The 20,426-nt window shown below is 41.3% G+C and overlaps 2 protein-coding genes and 2 non-coding genes across 7 annotated transcripts; 1 reads left to right on the top strand and 3 right to left on the bottom strand.

The window, feature by feature from the left end:
• Positions 1-1,690: 1,690 nt before the first annotated feature.
• Positions 1,691-3,880, bottom strand: im:7152348 (uncharacterized protein LOC559250 homolog). 4 transcript variants are annotated; one of them, XM_044200316.1, is made up of 4 exons: positions 3,742-3,880; positions 2,763-3,294; positions 2,242-2,346; positions 1,691-2,148 (listed from the first exon to the last, which is right to left on the bottom strand). In XM_044200316.1, exons 2-4 carry the CDS (start codon positions 3,107-3,109, stop codon positions 2,103-2,105), a joined length of 498 nt encoding a protein of 165 aa, XP_044056251.1. In that variant the 5' UTR covers positions 3,110-3,294; positions 3,742-3,880; the 3' UTR covers positions 1,691-2,102. The 4 variants fall into 4 exon arrangements, with proteins under 4 accessions (XP_044056251.1, XP_044056252.1, XP_044056249.1 ...); XM_044200317.1 differs by having other exon boundaries at positions 2,763-3,291; positions 3,742-3,856; XM_044200314.1 differs by having other exon boundaries at positions 3,683-3,843.
• A 237-nt stretch (positions 3,881-4,117) lies between these two features.
• trnap-ugg lies at positions 4,118-4,189 on the bottom strand. The gene has a single exon. It is a non-coding gene; the product is annotated as a tRNA-Pro (tRNA).
• Positions 4,190-4,531: 342 nt separating this feature from the next.
• trnap-cgg lies at positions 4,532-4,603 on the bottom strand. Its single transcript has one exon. It is a non-coding gene; the product is annotated as a tRNA-Pro (tRNA).
• A 416-nt stretch (positions 4,604-5,019) lies between these two features.
• cep63 (centrosomal protein 63) lies at positions 5,020-12,867 on the top strand. The gene is made up of 14 exons (XM_044200060.1): positions 5,020-5,520; positions 5,697-5,874; positions 6,226-6,321; positions 6,548-6,670; positions 6,795-6,908; positions 7,021-7,194; positions 8,446-8,591; positions 8,801-8,944; positions 9,059-9,158; positions 9,283-9,480; positions 9,731-9,817; positions 9,960-10,162; positions 10,243-10,585; positions 10,698-12,867. The coding sequence occupies exons 1-14, from the start codon at positions 5,480-5,482 to the stop codon at positions 10,896-10,898; spliced, it is 2,148 nt and encodes a 715-aa protein (XP_044055995.1). The 5' UTR covers positions 5,020-5,479; the 3' UTR covers positions 10,899-12,867.
• The last annotated feature ends 7,559 nt before the right edge of the window (positions 12,868-20,426 follow it).

The raw sequence follows: 20,426 nt of genomic DNA, 5'->3' as shown, positions 1-20,426 counted from the left end.
CCTTTGGGGCCCATCAGTGTCTGGGACCCCCACTTTACTCAGTCCATAATCCAGGTTTGGTATTGGCACTACATTAAAGTTCTGTCCTGTTCTGTCCCAGATTTGCTATATCGCAAAAAAAAAACATTAGCACTGGAGGTGTTTGGGTTCATTCCATGCACTCAAAACACTCACTGAGTGGAATACACGTACTCAAGAAGGAATGTGCTATTGCTTGGTGTAATGGGCATGGCTCTTGCGCCATGTTTTTGTTGCAAAGACTCCCCACTAGAATTCCACCCATAAAATATGTTTACATGTTGTGGCACCTGATCTGGTAACTGCCAACCTGCAGTGGTGGAAAGTAACTAAGTACATTTACTTAGGTACAATTTTGAGGTACATGTACTTTGTGTGAGTATTTCTTTTTTAATGCTATAATTCTTCTCCGCTACATTTCAGAGGGAAACACTGCACGTTTTACTCCAGTGCATTTATCTGACAGCTGTACTTACTAGTTACTTTGCAGATTCATATTTTATATACAAAACACATGACAGTTACAGAGGCCATTTTGCTGCATAATTGTAACGTACTTTTACTTTTAATACATTTTGCTGATAATACTTTTGTACTTTTATTTAGATAAGCTTTTAAATGCAGGACTCTTATCTGTAATTGAGTATTTTTATATTGTAGTATGGTTCCTTTCAGTAAATGATCTGAGTACTACTTCCACCACTGCCAACCTGCACTGGGAGTTGTTCCCTGTTCTGTTAACCCTAATCCCAGTGATCAACACTAGCAGGACCGCATTGGGAGCCAGGAAATCCATTGCGAAACTGAAACGGGTACATTGCCATTTTCACAGTGCTGTGTTGTTTGTTTGTTCTCTGCAGGGTTTCGGTCTTCCTGTAGTCCAGACTGCAGCTGTCACAGCCAACACTGCTGATGCCAGTTCATTTAGAACTTGGATGCAGCTCCGTGTTTGGCATTATGGAGGAGATGATGTCAGTCACTGTGATAATACTTAACCGTGGGAACACATAAATGGTACTGAAAGGCAAATTGACACACCGTCTATCAAAATCTGACACACACAGTTGAGACAGCCTGTTACAACTAGTTGGCTGCCAAACCAGCGTGACAACTAACAGATTTCTTGCTCCATCCAGCGTGTCTCCAAAAACAGGCAAATAACACTGACCTTAATATGACTGAGACGCCAAACACAATAATACTTAACAGTGACCTTAAACTGAGATTTCAGTCCTTTTTCTTTTCAGAATGGTACGTGCTGTATATTTTTGAACAGATATGGGAACATAAGGTAACACAAAAGAATAAAGGCCATTTCCATGAAAGTAATGATCCTGTATTTTAATATCTTGGAACATGGAATACTTGCCAGATGCTCATTGAATGGAGTTTATAATCCGCTTTCATGGGTGAATGAATCTTTTATGACATGCTTTTGTTGTGTATCCAGCCCAAAAAAAGTAATATTCACATTATGCTATTCACAAATCTCCTACTGGCTGTGCTTATTTTCAGTCACTTAAATACTTAATGTGTCATAAATGATGTACACAGTAAAGTAGAAAATTGTCATGTCTTTGCTTTGAGCTCATGATTCTTTCAGATGACAGTCGTCTCCCAAAGCCACACGGTGCGATCAGCATTAATAAGTAAATGAAAACACAAAGAAAAATTCTTTCAAAAAATAGTTTTATTAAATACTTTGTCAACTAGCTATCATAAATACAGAAAAAAAAAACAATACGTTATATTTAATGTTCAGCAGTGGCTACGCAAAAGGGAACGTCCTCAGGAGACCATCTGTTACGGGGGGTCTTTGGGTGTGAGTCCCACTGGGACAGCTGAACCAAATCCCACAGCACCAGCTGGGAGAATTAAGCCTAGAATAAATAATGGGGAGACAGGGCACCTTTGGCTGAGGACAAAACAATGCCTTGACAGGAACACAAATGGATTCTCGGTCCTAACCGCCTCAACTTTCCCTCCACTGACAAGGTTGAGTCGTGTCTTCTAGTAGCGTCTGCCATCCCCGAATAATATCCTGAGAGGAACCGTCACTTGTCACTCATCGTCCTTGATCCGTCTTAAATAGTCTCCTCAGTTGAAAGCCTGCGCCAGGATTTCATTTCCCTTCAAAAAAGACAAATAGAAAAATATAAGTCCACATTTTCACTAAATTTCTCCTTGTTATTATTAGCCATTTAGCACAAAGTCAGAACTTACACATTACTGCCAGGCACAATCTTCTCTTGGTGTTGCTTTGTCAAACTGAACTTTCTGAAGAACGCAGGCAATTTGAGCTTTGTTCTGGCGGACCTGGAGGAAACACTGGAAAGTTCCCGTGTTAGTCAGTATTTTACCCCTACAACAAAACGTGGCACTGCAGAGCTGAGGTGCTAATGAGAAGCTTTGTGGACAAATGTACTGATTAACGTCGATGTGTGAATGGCTGGGTATGGCTGGAATTTTTGGGATCCCGGTTCTAATTCTTCAAATTCGACACTGGGTTTGAAGATGCACTATTCTTAATTTCTTTGTTTTTTCAGTCATAACGCAACAGCAGTGTCATACAGTGTTTGGAGAAAATTGAAAATCACAGGAAACAACAAAGTTTTCTGTTTGTAGATGTCATCTGCTTATGTAATAAACAGGAAAGAATCTGAACCTACAATTGCAGCAAACCAGTACAAGTTTTTCCTTGTGTCAGTGTCCACGTCTGTGTCTGTTTACACTGTTAAACCCACCATTCTGCTTGTAACGAGGGTCGTTGTTTAATCTCCATCCTCTCCTCCTCAGCTTCTTGTTTCAGTCCTTCTTCCTCTCCCTCCTCGGCCTCGTCATCCTCTGGTATCTGTTCCCACATTCTGCTGTTGACCCACAGAGCTTCCTGCAGGCTGAGGCCGCGTCCTATGCAGGTCACCCGACGACACAAAGGGCAGCCCACGGTGAGCAGCCCGCTCCGGGCCTGCGACATAGTCTCCAGGCACGGTTCGCAGAAGGTGTGTCTGCAGTGGAGCACCCGGGGGATCCTGTCCATCCGCGTGTAGGGCAAGAGGCAGACGCTGCACTCGCCGTCCGCACACAGAACCATGGTCAGGCTGAACTGGTGAAGCCACAGAATGTATCGAGTTGACTGCAAGGATCAAAACGAGTCTTTCTGGCTGATCTGGATCCTGTAAGTCCCGGTGAAAACCACTCCACTACCTAGCAACTGATAAGGGCTTGTTGAAGTAGATGGTTGCTGCAGGTCCAAAGTTCCCAGTTTGCTCCTCTCTGCTAAATCAAAAATGTGCGAATGGTTATTAGATGTGCTGCTGGATAAAACTAACCTTTTCACAGCAGTAATATTTGAAAAGCAAGAGGTTTTTAGCTAAATTGAATTGAAAATACATTATTTATCTTGCTTATTTTAATTTTCACAGATATCCCTCAGATGAGACTTCAATTATATGGTTATTTAGGTCTAATAGATAACAGTCAGATGCATATTTTGAGTATAATAAAGACTATGTGCTAACAATAAAGAAAGCCAAAAACTGGAGTTGAAAAACGCTGAAATTGATAACCATAACACAAGTGTTTGTGTTATATACTAAACATTATATTTAAAGGAATAAAGTTAAAAAATAATAATAATAAAAATGTGTCTGTAAAGCCTACTTACAGTACTTGAAGCCTATGTATTAACGTTATTCTCAGAACAGACGCAGTGCTCCTTCAGACCTGTTTAAGAGTATTGTCCCTCTGGAGTGTACAGCACAGCCAAACTGCAGTGAATGGAGAGAGAGAGCCGCTCGTCTGCCGCCTGTTAGGAGTGTCTGGTGTGTTTGTAGAGGCGGGACAGAAACGTCTATCTCTCTAACAGCTGGGGAAGCAGAGGGCGGAGGACGCTCTTTGTTCAGTGTTTGACGGAGGGCAGGTGGAGAAACGGGTGTGGGAGGTTGAAGAAGAAGGCTTGAGAAGAGGTATAGGCAAATAGTGATAACTAACCGAGCTTGTTGCTCCCCTATTCAAAACGTGAAGCACGTCATTATATATGTGGTTGTATTAAAATAAATTGCTAAATGGACAGACAAACAGATTCCTCTCTGAAAAGAGAGGGCTCGTCCGGGATTTGAACCCGGGACCTCTCGCACCCAAAGCGAGAATCATACCCCTAGACCAACGAGCCACGTTGAAAGCACTTTATTATTAGATATTAATATCTAATCGTAGTTTTAAATCATCGTTTCCCCATATGTTTATGTTTAGAATATATTACTCCACGATGGATATTTCCTAAGCTCTGCTCCACTCAAAAACCCTTTCTTTTCAGACAGCACACTCATTCAGTCACGCAGTAACATGCAGCTAAAGGGAAACCGACCCGCCGCGACTGCAATAAACCCGCATTATGATGCAGGGGATGTTTTAAACTAACGAAAACGCTATTTGAAATGTCAGCAACCGCTTGGCTTAACGATAGTTACACATACAGTAGCCATACACATACATTTACCACGATCCAAAAGGTGGGCTCGTCCGGGATTTGAACCCGGGACCTCTCGCACCCGAAGCGAGAATCATACCCCTAGACCAACGAGCCACGTGTTCAAGATGGGCGATACAACATCCCTTAATGAACTTATCAGGATCACGCTAACAAACGGTTTACAATTATATCATTGCTTATTATATTATTATTATTATTACTGCTTGCGTCTACTGATGATTATCTTGATTACATATTTTTTCTCTAATCATTGCAAGCCAATTTGGCCCTAGACTATCGAAATATAAATTGTGGAAACAAGCTTCAATGCAGTATGCGACATGTAGAAAAGTGGTACTGCAGCATCTTATAACTTTAAGCGCTACACACTGGAAATAATATTCAAATTTGGTTTTATTACAACAGATGTGCTGTATGTACGAGATAACCTTAACCATACCTGGATACAGAGGTGCAGAGCCCCATCTGACCCAGCATCTGACCCAGCACTCTGGACGTACAGCGTGCTGAGGTCACAGGTTGGAGGTGGAGTTACCGCCTTACATCAGGAAATCTTTTGTACCTGATGCAGTTGTATGTTGTGCTGTGTAGTTTAGTTAACGATGTAAACAGAAGTAGTTAGACGCACTGAAACTAGCTAATGTTAGTTACTAACGTTTGCTAACCATGATAGAAACTTTAATAATCTTCTTACTTCACGTAGCCTTAGCTATAAGCCAAACTAAATTGATGTAACGTTAGCGTTAGTTATTTAATTTCAACTCACGCAACTTAACTGGCGTCGTTGCTGCTCTGTTTGGTTATGGTTAGCTAACGGTAGTAACGTCAGTGCTGTCACAGAGGTTGCTAGGTTAGTCAGCTTAGTGGGTAACTCACTTGAGGCAAGTTAAAAGTGTCCACAGAGCCAGTACGCTGTAGCTAAGTTATTTACAAGACTTGATAAACACTGACGGTATCACTTCCAACCAGATGGAGGCTTCTCTAGGATCTCTGCAGAATCCTGATCTAAGGTAATGTAAACTGTGGCTAAAGCCAGTGACCAGCTAACTAAATTGTGCTAATTACTTATAATCACAGGCAACCAGTGATGGTGAGGTCTTGCAGAGATGGCAACCTCTTGGTTATGTGGTGTTTTAACGGATCTAGCAAACATCACCATGTTTTGTTATTTGAATCTGTATTCCAGCTCTGTCCTGTCATCATGTGAGCCAGAGCTTCAGGAGCTGATGAGACAGATTGACATTATGATCAATCATCAGAAGAGGGAGTGGGAGGCTGAGATTCGGGCCATGGAGCTCAGGCTGAAAAGTGGGGAAGAGGAGCTGTTGACTTCCAGGAATCTTATTGAACGGAGGGACCTGGAGGTGCAGTAGCAGATCCTTCCTAAAGTTATGTTGTACTGTTTTTTGATGCAGATAAACCAGTGAGGGTTCTGTATTTCTCCGTTGAGAAGAACTGAGACGGCTAACATTTTCTTCAGTTATAGCATGAGGAATATAACCAGAGCATTTAACCTGTTTGGTAACAGAGATGGAAATACATTTGCAATCATTCACCATCACTCTTATCTTGAAATATACTGTTTTGTTGTTTTACAGCACGATTATGACAGTTTGACCATCCTCTGCATGGCTCTTTTGTTATTAAATAGTGTTATGCTGCTATGTTTTACCCACATTTTACAATACCATTGCTGTCATCACCCCTGATCGCAGATCAGATTGCTTCGCAAGCAGCTGGAAGAAGTCCAGCCTGGTCGACAAGAGTTAATTACAAAGTACGAGCAACAACTGCAGAAAGTCCGGGAAGAGGTGAGATACTTGTCAGTCAAACAGCCTTTCAGTTAGCTGATCAGTAGATTGAGGTATACATTTTGTAAAAATCTCTTTAGTTCCTCAACATGTCTTGAAAATCCAGCGGTAAATTGGTAGTTAACAGATTTGCAGAGTCAAGGTTTGCTTTACTCACTTGCTTATTTCTCACTTGAATTTGAACTTGAATTTGAGAATCCTTTCTCGCAAACATTTTTTCCTGCAGTTAGATAAATTAAAGAGAGGTTATCACAAGCTTCAGTGCAAACAGCTCAAGGAGACCAGTGGAGGAGCAAATACTAAAGAGACAGACCGTTCAGAGGTGACCCGACTCAATGAAAAGATTGAGGTACAACGACATTAGTCCAATTCCCTTTACACCCTGTTCCTTACATTTCTAGCCATTTACAGATTGTCCTTTATTGCCATCTACTGGTTATGTGGAGTATAATCATCCTTGTCTCTCCCTGCAGGAAAATCACCAGCGCTTTGTAGAGTGGGAGCAGCAGTGCATCCAGTACCAAAAACAACTGACAGCGCTGGAGGCCCAAAATAAGAGCCTGACTGATGAGCTCACACACATGAAAGTAAAAGCAGACTAATAACCGTAACATGTAACGTCAAGTCAGACAGTTTAATGCCGAAGCAAAGTGGAGGCAGGTTATTTTTCACACATATTTTGTGTCATTTTATTTCCAGTCCCAGTGGGCATTGTTGCAAAAGGAGAGGGAGCACAGGGAGTGCTGCTTAGAGGTGCAGCATCTGTGCACTCAGCTGGAGAAGGCTCAGGGCAGCCTGCACTCACAGGAGCTTGAACTGGAACGCCTCCGACCCCTCGAGATGTGCCTGGGACAGTACCAGAGAGAGCAGCAGGTTAGCAGAATGCTAGGAACGTATACAAGCAGTGGCAGTTAAAGCTTGGGACAAACCTGAAAAGGCTCGACAAACCACACATAGAGATTGTTTCCACCAACTTGCACAGATTTTTTTAGTCTTTGACAGTCAGGAAGGAGCATAAACCTTACGACTGAGTAAATGCAATAGACAACATACTGACCCAGACTGGAACAGACCGGGTCCAACTTGGTCCGATCAGTCGTCACGCCCAAATCATATTCATAATCATCTCAGCTGTCATAATGTGTGTCAGTGCCTTAAGGTGATCATAATGGGCCCCTAGGCCTGTCATTTTTGTGGGGCCCCCTACCATCCCATATTACAAAAAAAGTGTGTAATTCAGTGGCACATTTTGAGTAATAGCCTGCTAAATACACAGTTACCAAGTGTGTGACGCGCTTTGTGCAGAATGTCCTAAAAGATCCACCTGTCAAGAGGAAGAAACTACTGTAGACTGATCACAACTCAGTGGCCAAAAATATCACAATAATCATCAGACTTTCCTGAAATACTGCTGTTAGTGCTAAAATATAGTAAAATGACTTTACAGCATGATCGCCTTGGATTTAGAAAAATCCAAGAAATGGAGCAATGAACTATATACAGAAGCTTTGTTGGACTCAAATGAACTAACATCAGATTAAACACTATAAACAAAAGCAGGTTAGTTGTTTAAAGTTTAAGACAGTTGACTGGAAACTACTTTAAATGCACCCTTGTGGTTAACCAAAATGAAACTGCTAATGAAGGCAGGAGAGCTGTGCTGTGTTCCCGGTGCCCTCTGAAAACACTAGATAAGGAAAAAATTAATTTGCTTTACAGCACTGACTGAGGTCATTCCCCATAGCATCATCAGCTGTGAGACACACCTTATTTGCATTAATCCATGTACCAAATTTAAATAATTTGAACAAAATCTTGCCAATCTGGGGCCCCTGCACATGTGCACACCCTTTAGGCTGCAACGTAGATCAGCCAGTGTGTTAATCTGCTCCAGTATATAAGCAACAGATCCAGAGAGTTGGAGCAGAGCTTTAAATAAATAGTGATGGAAATAGAGGATCTCATGTTTTCCAAGAATATTCAGCAACATCATGGAAATTGGCATAATGTAGAGAAAAACGTCACTCACAAAAACTAACATCGACCTTGTTTAACAGTAGATTTGTGCTGCAGGGTAGGAGGTTAAAATATTTTATCAGCTGAGGATCCACTGCTGTTCCACAGGTCCTTTCAGAGGAAAGGGAGGAACTCCACGCCACGCTGGAGTCCCAGGATACATTTGTGCGAAGAACCAGTCTTGAACGCCAGAGGCTTCGCAATGAGGCTGCCAGACTCAATCAAGTACTGCAAGCTAAAGATCAAGTCATCCGGTGGGTGGATTTCTACCTGTAAACAATGTGTTTTTGGTCATCATGTTATGATGTAGTACAGCAACAATACACAAGAGGGTGTTCTATACTGATACTGTAGGTAGGTTGCACTGTTGTAGTTGCAATACACTAGGTTCAGTGCTTGTGTGCCGTATGAAAAGAGTTTTTTTTATAAAAGTCAATAAAGCACAACTATCTTGTTTTTGAAGCTCTCTGGAGGACTGTCTGGCAGCTCAGGGCTGTGCTGGTGTGGAAACCCTCAGACAAGATCTGGAGAAGACTGCAACCAAGCTTCACTGTGCCCAAGCATGTGAGGTTCATCTCAAGGCTGAACTGGCATGTCTCAAAGAGAGGTGAATGCTTGCCTCTTTAAACGCCCACATGGTTTATTATTTTGTTTTGATATTTGTGCTTCTGTATGTCTTGAATTTGTGGCTTTCCCTTCGATGTTTTTGTGATTTGCTCAGACTGGAGAGGGTGAGCCGACAGAGAACTGACCAATCGAAGATGGAGGAACTGAGGAGCATTAAAGCAGAATATGATTCCTCTGTTGCTGAAATGAAAAAGGTCAGAAAACGTCTCTGACTGGTTATCTCGTGGGAGCATAGAGTTTTTGACGTACATGCCGTATTTGTGTGATGATTCACCCAGTTAACATCTGTATGGTCACTTCTCCGGATTCATTCTACAGCTCAGAGAAGAGCTCCAAAGGGCCAAGCAGACTCACAGTGGTGAGGTGGAGGGCATGAGGAAGGAGGTGTCAAAGCTGACCACTGAGCTGCACCAACGTGACATCACCATGGCCACGCTGAACGGCTCTTTATCCAGCATCACGCAGCAGCTTCGTGGTGAGGCGGGGCGAGCAGAACAGAATGCAGCTGAGCTTAAAGTAAGCAAGTAAACAGGTGTAGCCCTGTGACGTGATCTTTTAAGTGATACATTTACTACAGCACTCTCAATAAGGAGTACAAGCCATGCCTTTAATCTCTCTATTACATATATAATAGAGAGCACAATGTTATATGTTTAACTCCTTTTCCTTAAAGGGTTGAGGAAAACTGCATCATGCTGGAGCCCATGCATCTGCTCAGGGGTTCAGGAAAATAAGTCACATATTTCTTCTTCTCTGACTTTCTCAGATGACTCAGGCACAGCTGGAGACTCTACAAACTGAGAACCATCATTTGAAGGGTCGGCTGCAGAGGCTGGAGTCTCAGTCACCTAAGGTTTGTCTGCTTTGACATAGTTGTATAGTCATTCCGCATTTTTACAGACCGCAGCAGACAGGATTATTTAGTTAATTTGGCCTCAGTAATCTGACTCATCTTTCTCTGCTTCTAACTCCCTGAATCACTTCGCTGTCCTCAGGGGGGGGATTCCTCACTTGCATCCCTGAGGGAGAGTTATGTGTCGTCTCTGAGCAGCCTGGAACAAGAGAATCGGCAGCTAAGGCAGGCACTTGCTGGGACGCACGCTCGACCTGAGGTCTCCAACCGGACCTGTCAAGACAAATATGAACAAGCTCTGCTCAGCCACGCCATTACTGACCAACCACAGCCTGCTCAGGACAGGTACCCGGCATACACACAGACACACATGCACAGAAGATCAAGAAACTGAACCCTTATGCAACTTCTTGTTTTATCTGTAGCAATGAAGATACCAGACATCACAAACACAGGGAGGAGGCGCAGGCAACGAAAGCTAAGCTGCAGGAGAACGCCACTCAGTACGAAGGGGAGATCCATAGGCTCTTCAAACAGCTGCACACCCTGTCCCATTCCTCCGGAGAGCACCCCTGTAGCCAGGCCCAAGACAGCAGGTCTCATTCATCAGCATCCTCCTCCTCCTGCGATAGCACAAGACTCACCAGGAGAAACTCAGTGCCATCCACAAGTTCAAATGAATCCGCTGCTGAGGGACAAAGCTCCAGCTCCAAAGACTCTCTGACCTTAGTACCCAGAGAAAAAATCATACCCTCTCCCTCTCTAATGGTGAGGCTCGTCACAAATAATCAAATGAGTCCACAGTTGTGGTAAAGGTGATGTTCTATTGTCTTCTTTTTAGCAAAGAATCCTACAGTTGTGTGTTTTTCTTCCCTCCCAGGAGCCTCTGCCAGTGTCATCTGCAGGCAGCATGGTCTCTCGTTTCCTGGAGGAAGAACGGTTACGGTCCGCGGAGCTGCTCCAGAGACTGGACACCCACATCCAGGGTTTGAGCGATCACAACGTCAAGACAGTGTCCAAGTACCTGCCAAGTGGCTCAGGGATCGAGCCTGCCCAGACTTCAGTACAGAATGGTCAGTGACTGAGTAAAGTGGAATAAATGTGGAAAAAGATGCCTTGAACAGCAGTGCCGAAGACCACTTTCTTGTACTTTATTAGCTTGTACACAGTGGAGAATGACATTTGTGGGGTGTGTGCCTTACTAAATGTAAGAGACATCTATCCTTATTTTTTTAATATAGTTTGCACATTTAAGCGCAGAGCTTTGAGTTCACCCAAGTGTTTCATAAGAACTATCAAAAGGAGCGATTTGTAATTCAAAAATTCCAGGAGTTCTCAACATGTACAGTGCACGGAAGCGTTACCAAGCCCACTCCATCCCCACAGTGAAGGACAAGTTGTATGAGGTTACACATATGACATAGTATTAGTCTTGCGTAGCTGATTAGCTCAGATTGTTGCCTGTGATTTTTTTTTTTTCTCATTCTGTTTCTCGTGTATATTTTAACTGTGTGGAAGCAGAAGCTCAAACAAAGTGTTTCAGCTTTTATATTTCCACTAGAGGTACATTTTTGTCCCGTCTCATCGAGCTTATCTTAAAAAAACAAGTGCTGACAAAGACTGACTGACTGATTAAATGGCTTGCATCACCTCGTGTCTTGTGTTAAAAGCTGCATGTGAACACACCGCAAAGACTACAGCTGACATGCATACTGTACTACCATTTTACACCACTGTGAGTCTGTTTAAAACAGTCTCATCATAGGGAGAATATGTTGAAAATACGTATGGCTGATAAAAAGTTGCAACTCGCACTGTAAAGTTTTGCACTGGCATTGTTAGCTTTAGGGCTGCAACTAACGATTATTACCAGACAAGATAAAGCAGCAGATCCTCACAGTTGAGAAACTGGAACCATCTAATGTTTAGTATTTTTGCTTGAAAAATAACTGATGATGATTAATCATGACCATTATCAAAATAGTAGAAAAGAACAGACTGCACTAAATCTGTGAATTAGGTCTCACAGACTGCCTCCACCACCAATTCAACACGCTCAGCTGGGTGAACGCCAAACACACCGCCTTAACTGTGAGTAATGGTGGTCGGCAACTGAAACTCAATGGCCAGTGGTTCTTTTTTTTTTTTTTTGTCAGGGCGCTAACATCTATTGACTGCTCATAAGAGTTCATCCAAATTGTTTGCCAATTGTTTCAGAAAGTGATCACCATATCTGAAGTAACGATACCTTTATGCCTAAGATGTTTTATGCTGTGTTTTCCGGCTGGGAAAATACAGAAATCTGCTTAATTAGTGGTAGATGGTTTCTAATTAAGCTAACATTATCACTAACCCATGTTGTCTCTGCAAGTAAAGGTTTTATTATCAGACCATGGTGGAAATGTGCCTCAGTAGTGCTTTTAATAGATTGAAATGGCCTTAAGAAATTGTTGACCATTCATAGTGTATTCTGCCTAGCAGTCATATTTGTGTGACCTCACATAACTGGCTTTTGGTTGCTGAATTCCAACTGAGTTACTTGTTGGAATTCTGACATTAAGTGGAGCTCCTTTGCACTTTTCCTCGTAGGACGCTGCACATTCCAATTTTTCAAGTTGCCTGGAATGCAGCATTAATACGAGCTTTGCATTTACATCCAGAGAAAAGAATGTTGCTGTGAGCCAGAGGAGAGTCCATCCTCCCTGCACGTCTGTCATAACTGGGAAAATACCACATATGTACATGTCTGTCCAGACATCGTAGACAGTAGGGGGAGAGAGGAGGCAGCTTATACTGCCCCCCCACCACCACCCACCCTGCAGAGGCCCTCTGGCTAGTCAAATGCAGGAATGTGTGCACCATGCCAATGCCTTCGCCTGCGGCCTACTTTGTCCTCATCATTAGAAAGCTGATGGAATGTTAATATCAACCATGTGGGGCACTCAACCTCAAAAACACTGAAAAGCCAGTGGGGAATAGTTATATTTTACAACTTTCCTAATGAAGGACACATTGATAGAATGGAAATAAAGTGGAGAAATCTCAAGAAATATGTGTTGTTTGTTTTTGCTGTCATACTACTACAACAATACAGAAGTTCTGCTCAGCTGTCTGAGTCCAATGACTTCTCGCTTTGGTATTTGGTAGCCTGTTACTAGCACTTTAAGCCCCAATAAACAGCACTGAGGAATTTGGCAAGGCAGGCATTCCTCTGGCTCTCTCTGGAGGGAGGTGAAAAAGTTTTTATATGTGGAGATTCTTTAAAGGGGCCTAGTAAAAGGGAGTGGGAGTGAGGTGGATTCAAGTCCAGGGAGAGTTTGGGCTGCCTTATTTACATAGTAATTAACAGGAAAAAATTGCTTTAGGCTACAAGATGATTGACTAATGCTAAATTGATTAGTTTAATGAATTGAATTGCCTGAATTAGGCTCTTAACCCTATCAGGACAAATGTTACGAGTGCAATTAGTAGTATGATGCAAAAGGAGGGCACCTTTACCGCTAAAGAAATTCTCTTGGTTATTCATCGCTCTCAATTTTTTTTTGGATTATCACTTTTTGCTTCTAATGATTACATTATGAGGCATTCCAGCAATTTAGCATTACACTTCCATAACCTTGGCAGACTTGCAAGAGATATAATATAAAACAAATTAATGGTCAAAATTGACGTTGCAGACGCCAAGATATTCTGACTTTTACTCTCAAGTATTCAAGCCCACAAAACACTCAATCCTACATTTGCCATAATGCAGCTCATCAGTGTCTTTCGTTAGAGATAACCTTGATGACATCATTAGGGTTGTTTTTTTCAGACTTCAGAAAGCTCCCTCCAGGGTGAAAATAATACATGTTGTCACAGGCTGAATAATACTCTGTGTGACGGATAAACTGTGATTGATGTGTGAACTTTGTGGAGTGCCCCGTTAATAAGCATATTGGAATTGTTGAACGTAACTACATAAACAGAAACTTATGCATAAGGTTAATGTAAAACCTGGTATGTTTTTGACCCTGTACAAAATATTGAAAAGCCTAGACAATTCATGAGCTTGAAGTTTCATTCTTTGACCTTGGAAATAGCAGTTTGATTTAAAACAAAACCAAAAAAAACAAAACAAATCAAGTCCACTTGGTTTTTCCAAAGCTTTCAATAAAAGTTTTAATTACTTTGTCAGAAATTCTCAAAAATGCATCTACCCCTTCTACCTCAATGAAAAATCCATGAAAATCTATAAATATGCAAATATCTTTCATTTCAAAAGTTTAAAGCATACTCCATCTTTAACTGCTAGACACAAGATGTCTCCCGCTTCACTGAAAAGTCCATATTCACTGTATGTGTCCGTGGGTCTTCAAGTTTCCACATCACACATGTTTCATATTGGACCACCACTGACTTCCAAACTTGCACTGTACAGGTCAAACATCCAAGTGAAGTAACAATAAGCAAAACACATTTTTGATTGGAGGGGGCTTTAAATTCAGGTTAGTGTAGCATCCAAACGTATTTTACATCAGTGAAAGAGACCAAAAGTGGCCCTAAGAATTTCTTCCTTGAAATGTGGAAAAATGACCTGTGAAAATTTTGTAAATACTGTTTTCTATTAAGACCATTCCACTAACTTTTCACTAAGTTTTCTCATTCAAGCATTGATATCATTGCTTCTCTTGCTCTACCACAAACAAGCAGCAGAGGGGGCAATTTAAGTGCCATACTGGTCAACAGAAGTCAGATACTCCTCAATCAACCAGTAATTCACAGGCTTGTGTCTGTGTTTGCAGCTTGAAAGATACTTTTCCCTGCTCCTGTCATAAAACAGGAATGCCTCTACAGTGCAACGCCGCACTGAATGCCTTATGTCATAAACCAGACATCTCAAAGCTTACGTGAAGCCAAATGAACAAATAAGTGAGTATATTTGTCAAACTTGATGAATACTCAGAGAGAAAATTGGTTCCCATTATCAACCCATCTTGAAGGAGGGAAATATCTGAGGTATTTGTTTGAGGAATTTCCCTTATCTGTGAGATCATAACTTGTCATGGGAATAAAGAATGAAGATGGACTGTTTGTGCAGAAGGCTGACTTATCTCTGTAGAATGGCTGAAAGGCAATGCAGGTTAGCTGGGATTTCTTCAACCCGGGACTGACAGGATTAATGAGCATTGAGGAGATATCACTGATTCTTTGAGTGATAATTGATTCAAACCATTTAGTGGTTAACACATTTGGCCCGCAGTTTGTTTTTTTGTGTGCAAAATTTTTTATCATAGTTGCTTCAAATAGTGAGAAATGTCTCCTCGGTGTGATTCATGTTGCTCACAGGTTGTTGCAGCTTGATGGACGTGATAAACATGTCTTTCTATGAAGAGGCGAACTTCCTTTACAAGATAAGATGACTTTTCCCAGAATTGTTGCAGCCTGCATGCATTCTTTGTTGTACATTCCATGGCGGGGCCTCAGAGAACATGCCTGTCGTGCTCTGCGTGTGTCCATGTCCCACTTCTAGCCATGTCCCTGATGTGACGGGAACGTCGTATTGTTCTTGAGTCTGAGCACTCGGCTAGGGTGGGGTTGAGGGAATGGGTGCAAGTGGTTGCCGGACTCGTCTCGTGCAGTGGGTCTCCGGACGTTCGCTGCAGGATACATGGAATGCTGCAGAGACAGAGGGGCGCGTTCTTATCAGCCCACTCGGCGCTCCGTGCCAAGAGGAAAGACTCATTCCTCTAACACACGAAGAGTGCGTGCATGCACACTCGTGTCCCACTTACAGTATGTGTTTTTTGCATAATGTGGCATGTAAACAGTGGTGGAAGAAGTGTTTAGGTCTTTTCTTTCAAAAAAGTAGGAATACCATAACAATAATAACAACATAACCATAACAACAATAATTTTGACTCAACACACTTTGTGTTTCCAAAGCTTTCAACCACATCTCTTGGCCTTCCTCAGCTTATGGAGTTTGCTCAGTTGTCATGGTGATGATGTAGTTGTCATCATCTGATCTAAATATGGAATTGCAGATTGTAATCCCTGTCTCCGGGATGGTCTTTGGTGCCAGATGTGAATGGTCTCCTTGATCCTTGATCTTTCTGAGGATTTTGTGGGATGTTTATGCCTCCACGCTGGCGACAGAAGGGCCGGAGGCGTTATGTTTTCGGGTTTCTGTCCATCCCATTCTCGTGACTGCGATAACTCAGGAACGCCTTGAGGGAAATTCTTCAAATTTGGCTCAAATGTCCACTTGGACTCAAAGATAAACTGATTATAATTTGGTTGTCAAAGGTCAAGATCACTGTGACCACACAAAACATGTGTTTGGCCATAACTCAAGAATTGTTGACCATATTTCACATTTGGTCAGACAATTAGTGACACTTTTGACTGAAAGGTCATGGTCCTCAGAATGACCTTGACAAACACACTTTTGGCCATAACTCAGGAATTAATGCGGTAATCATGACAAACTTTCACACAGATGTTTAATGGAATACAACGATGAAGTGATGACATTTTTTACCCATTTTTTACCTTTACCCTCAAAGGTCAACTTCACCGTGACATCATAATGTCCTGGAAAAACACTTTTTTGGCCATTATTCAACACCATAACTCAGGAACAGTATATATATAAACACATAACACATTTTGTATGGCTTGATCTTCAATATAACTAGTTACTACAGCTGTCAATAAAATGTAGTGCCATAAAAAGTACTATATTGTCTCTAAAATGTAGTGGACTAGAGCATATAATGAAATACTCAAATTACCTCCAAAATGTCCTTAAGCAAAATGTCCATAGTTACTTTCCACCAGAAATAAACACTTTATCTAAGTGTCTGATCACTGTCTGCCATGTGTGTGGGTGTGACTAGAATTTCTTAGTAGTGACAAACATATTATGACAAAGTATGTAATGATGATCTACTTGCAGAATGAAAGTGACAATCTGTCAGCGGTAATACAAAGGATAGTGCAGTGTATGCTCTTGTCTTTCATTACTAGTGCTCAAAAGGAGAAGCCAAACATCAAGCCTTAAAAGCTTCCCAAAGGTTTTCTTGCAGGGTTATTGCACTGGATTGTTTTACATGTGCTCATGCTATTGTGTTATGTGTCCAACGTGTATGTTCTTACTGTAGCTGTGCGGTGAATTTTATACACATACATTAAAGGGAAAAAATGGAAAAACTTTGAGGACACTAAAGTCAGAGAGTGAGCAAAAGTCTTAGCTGTAGAACAAATTCAAAGCACAGCTGCACTGCATTGCACAAGACTGAAGAACAAGGAGAAAAATAAATATGCACCCATAGTCAGACTGTCCAACTTTTAATGAGAAGTTAATGTCTGACAAATGCATCCGAGGCCAGTTATAACGCATTATTAAACAATTAAAAGAAAACAAATAAGCAAAAGAATCCTGGATTAACCTATTAAATATTAGGTAGATTAAACAACTGAGTGATTACAAAGTAATATAAGCAATATTCATGCTATTCAGGAGCTGAGTTCTGAATCTTAAGATCAAATCTGATGAAGTCGAGGTGTCTGGGGCCTCAGTATATCACAAATAAAAATTCAGAACAGATTTACAATAACATATGTGCGCCTAAGTGCTGTACAGAGAAGCTAAAAATACATTTAGGTAATTTGAATAACAGAGGTGGAGTTGGATGCTGGGGCTGCTGCTGGTTGATGAAGCCTGTAGGCGTAGGTTATAGCAGCAGATGACTGGCTGAGGCTGCTGGCTAATTTGGACCTGCTAACCACCAAAAATTGCAGGTGGGGCTTGCGGCTGAATGGTGACAGCTGCATTTTAAACTGAGGCTGGGCTGTAGGCAGAGGCTGGGTGGAGGCTGGGGCTAATGATGAGGTGGGAGACTTGCTGATGAAGACTGCGGCTGGATGCCTGTACTGAGAAAAGTACGTTTGTGGACGACGATCTTGGAGGTGTCTTTTTGAATCCCGAGGCTGGGTATGGAAGCCGGGGCTGAGACATTCACATGGCTGCTTTAAGATGGAGTTTGAGGCTGCTTTGCAGTATTCACGTGGACTTTGGATTTGGATTTCCAAGAGAAAAATCTGAATAAACTTAAGTCTATTTTAACAGTTATTTTACATTTTTTTGTAACTTTATTTCATATACTTCACTACTATTGCTTGCAATTATAAATTTACTTTAACAATAACAATAACCTTTCCACATTTTGCTTTTTTCCTAAATGGCTCCCAAGGGTCCAGTTCACCCAAGATGTCAATATCTATAAGTGGTGGATAGACTTCTTTCCCCATAGACTCTTTGTCCTCCAGGATTCCCTTAGACTTTTCTCCTATGGTCACCTTTGGACGACCCAGTTCCTCCCAAAGGCGCTGCTTAATAATTCGAGTTGTAGATTGTAGGGGCGAGGCCTGCCACTTTTATGTCTATGAGGAGAGGAAAAAATACATTATAAAGGTAACTAAATATTCATGTTAACCAATGAACCACCAAAGGTTTTTTTTAAAGTTCCAATTTACTCATTAACAAACATACTTCAGCATGTCACCCACTACAGAGTGGTAGATCCTCTGGTACTCCTCGACAGAGTAACCATGGATCTTCAGAGGTGCCTCGCTCTGCAGGACAGCATCCTCCTGCACATCAGTTGTTTCCAACTCTTCAGATGTTATGACATTTGTTTCACTTGATGGATAAACCGCTTCATACCTCCTCCATGTTGGATTGTTTTTATTTTTTAATTTTGTTCATTAATTGAATGTGTTTGAATACATAGGATGAAGGTATCATGAAACCTAATAGCAATCAGATGAAGAAAAACATTTGTTACAGAGTAAAGTTGTAAATCTATGAATTATGACCATAACACAACAGCGAGGTTAAAGTTTCAGTTTGCCTAAATTGCACAAAAAACAACCATATTTTTTGAGTTGGTCTAGCAGTGGAAACCGTTTTGAGCTCTCTCAGAGTTTCAGATCACTCTGAAACTTCTGCTGCTCCCCAATACAGTGGAGATGAATGGAGATGTGTTTTTTAATTTGGGTTAACTGACCTGAAACTGAAAAATCAAACAAGTTCAATGAGCATTTCAGTAACTTGTACAGTAATATTGTGGGTATTTTTATACCTTAGTGGACTCCCACAGTGTAATGTAAAAAGTAGTGAATGTGCAGTGGTCAATAACCAGCCACAAATCACCATCATGCGTTGCACATGGCCTGAATAGCGTCTGGTTTTGTTTTTGACAGCAACATAGTGAGAAACCAAAGAAATAATAAGTGAAGGATTTGCAAAGCAGGTCTAGTTTTTATCCAAGCTGATAAAAGTGATAACAGTACTTGAGTAAATGCACGTAGTTACTTTCCACCACTGGCTGGTCCAGTGAGCACATTATATCAGGGAATTTGAGGAAAATACGTAGTATTTGTTGGTATTCAGCATTTATCCCATGAGGTTTTGTGGATGTGCACACAACTATTTTAGTCTATGAAGCAGAAGGAAATACTAAGCAAATGATTGTATCCGTGGCATGGAAAGAGTGAGAACAGACACGAGGGAGGCCCCATGCCTGGGTTTGACTAGGGCCACCAAATCGCTGAATCCGCCTCTGGCCAAAAGTATTAACCCTTTCAACCCATGGCTGTTGTTCCCATTAGATTTCCCGCAGAAAAACAAAACATGTTGCAATGCAATTGTATGAAAATGTAATGTCACATATAAGCTGTATCTGCTGGAAATAACTAAGAGCAAGTACTTCAGAATTATACTTAAACTCGACCTTACAAAATAGGCCAGAGCCACACAATGACTGAGAGCGAATATGTATGATATGGGCTATTTGAGGTAATTATGTTGGACATAATTTCCCGTTTAGCAGTGCTTTTGTTGCTTTCATGCATAAATTAAAAGAAGGCAATACAATCCAAGGTTGTCTATATGACACCAGCATTACAACACAGAAAACACACCTATCACAGTGTGCTCAAACATTTACGTGTTACGTGTGATTCATTTCCACAGAAAATGTCACTCAAAAGTTTGAAGCGTTTTAAGGAGTGTGTGACTGTCTCGGTGATGAAAGTTTGTCTTAAAATAATATAAAACTCTCACAATTTCCATGATGAAATGTCTTTTGTCAGTCTCAGTGGTTCGTAAATTGAAGTCAGGTTGACTGGAAATCCTTGTTTTTGAGAAATCGTGGAGTAAATGTTGAAAAACGTATTTTCTTGACCATTAGAGAGTTTGTGTGTTTTTAAATGTGAAACATGCTAAAGTGATGCCCCTGGCGACAAAACGTAGGCCATTGTTATTCTATAAACATCCTATTGCAGCTGTATATAATTAATAAAAAAAAATAATAGTGTAGAAACAAACAAAACAAAATGCAACTATAAATAAAACAAAGGGAGGCTGAGACATGATTATGTGAAATATAAACTTACATTTTTATTCTTGAAGTGGACATGAGGGATAAGGATTCTCTGAGAGAATAGCATCCGCATGACCTCAGGTCATATTAGACCATCTCCCTCAAACTGTAAGAGAAAAGGGACTCGCCCAGTCTGTAATTTTTTGACTATATAGATTGCAGGTACTCTTTCTGATCAT

The sequence above is a fragment of the Siniperca chuatsi genome, linkage group LG6, assembly GCF_020085105.1.
Source record: "Siniperca chuatsi isolate FFG_IHB_CAS linkage group LG6, ASM2008510v1, whole genome shotgun sequence".
Taxonomy (NCBI): Eukaryota; Metazoa; Chordata; class Actinopteri; order Centrarchiformes; family Sinipercidae; genus Siniperca; species Siniperca chuatsi.
Note: the sequence above shows the minus strand (reverse complement) of the source record. Positions and strands in the feature narration are given on the sequence as shown.

Bases quoted from the DNA above. Each gene is read 5' to 3' on its own strand.
- im:7152348 (XM_044200316.1), bottom strand. From the start codon at position 3,109: ATGGTTCTGTGTGCGGACGGCGAGTGCAGCGTCTGCCTCTTGCCCTAC. The intron at 2,347-2,762 runs GTGGGTTTAACA...GGAACTTTCCAG, and splicing joins CCCTCGTTACAAGCAGAATG to TGTTTCCTCCAGGTCCGCCA. The intron at 2,149-2,241 runs GTAAGTTCTGAC...TCTTTTTTGAAG, and splicing joins ATTGTGCCTGGCAGTAATGT to GGAAATGAAATCCTGGCGCA.
- cep63 (XM_044200060.1), top strand. From the start codon at position 5,480: ATGGAGGCTTCTCTAGGATCTCTGCAGAATCCTGATCTAAG. The intron at 8,945-9,058 runs GTGAATGCTTGC...TGATTTGCTCAG, and splicing joins CTGGCATGTCTCAAAGAGAG to ACTGGAGAGGGTGAGCCGAC. The intron at 9,481-9,730 runs GTAAGCAAGTAA...TGACTTTCTCAG, and splicing joins AGAATGCAGCTGAGCTTAAA to ATGACTCAGGCACAGCTGGA.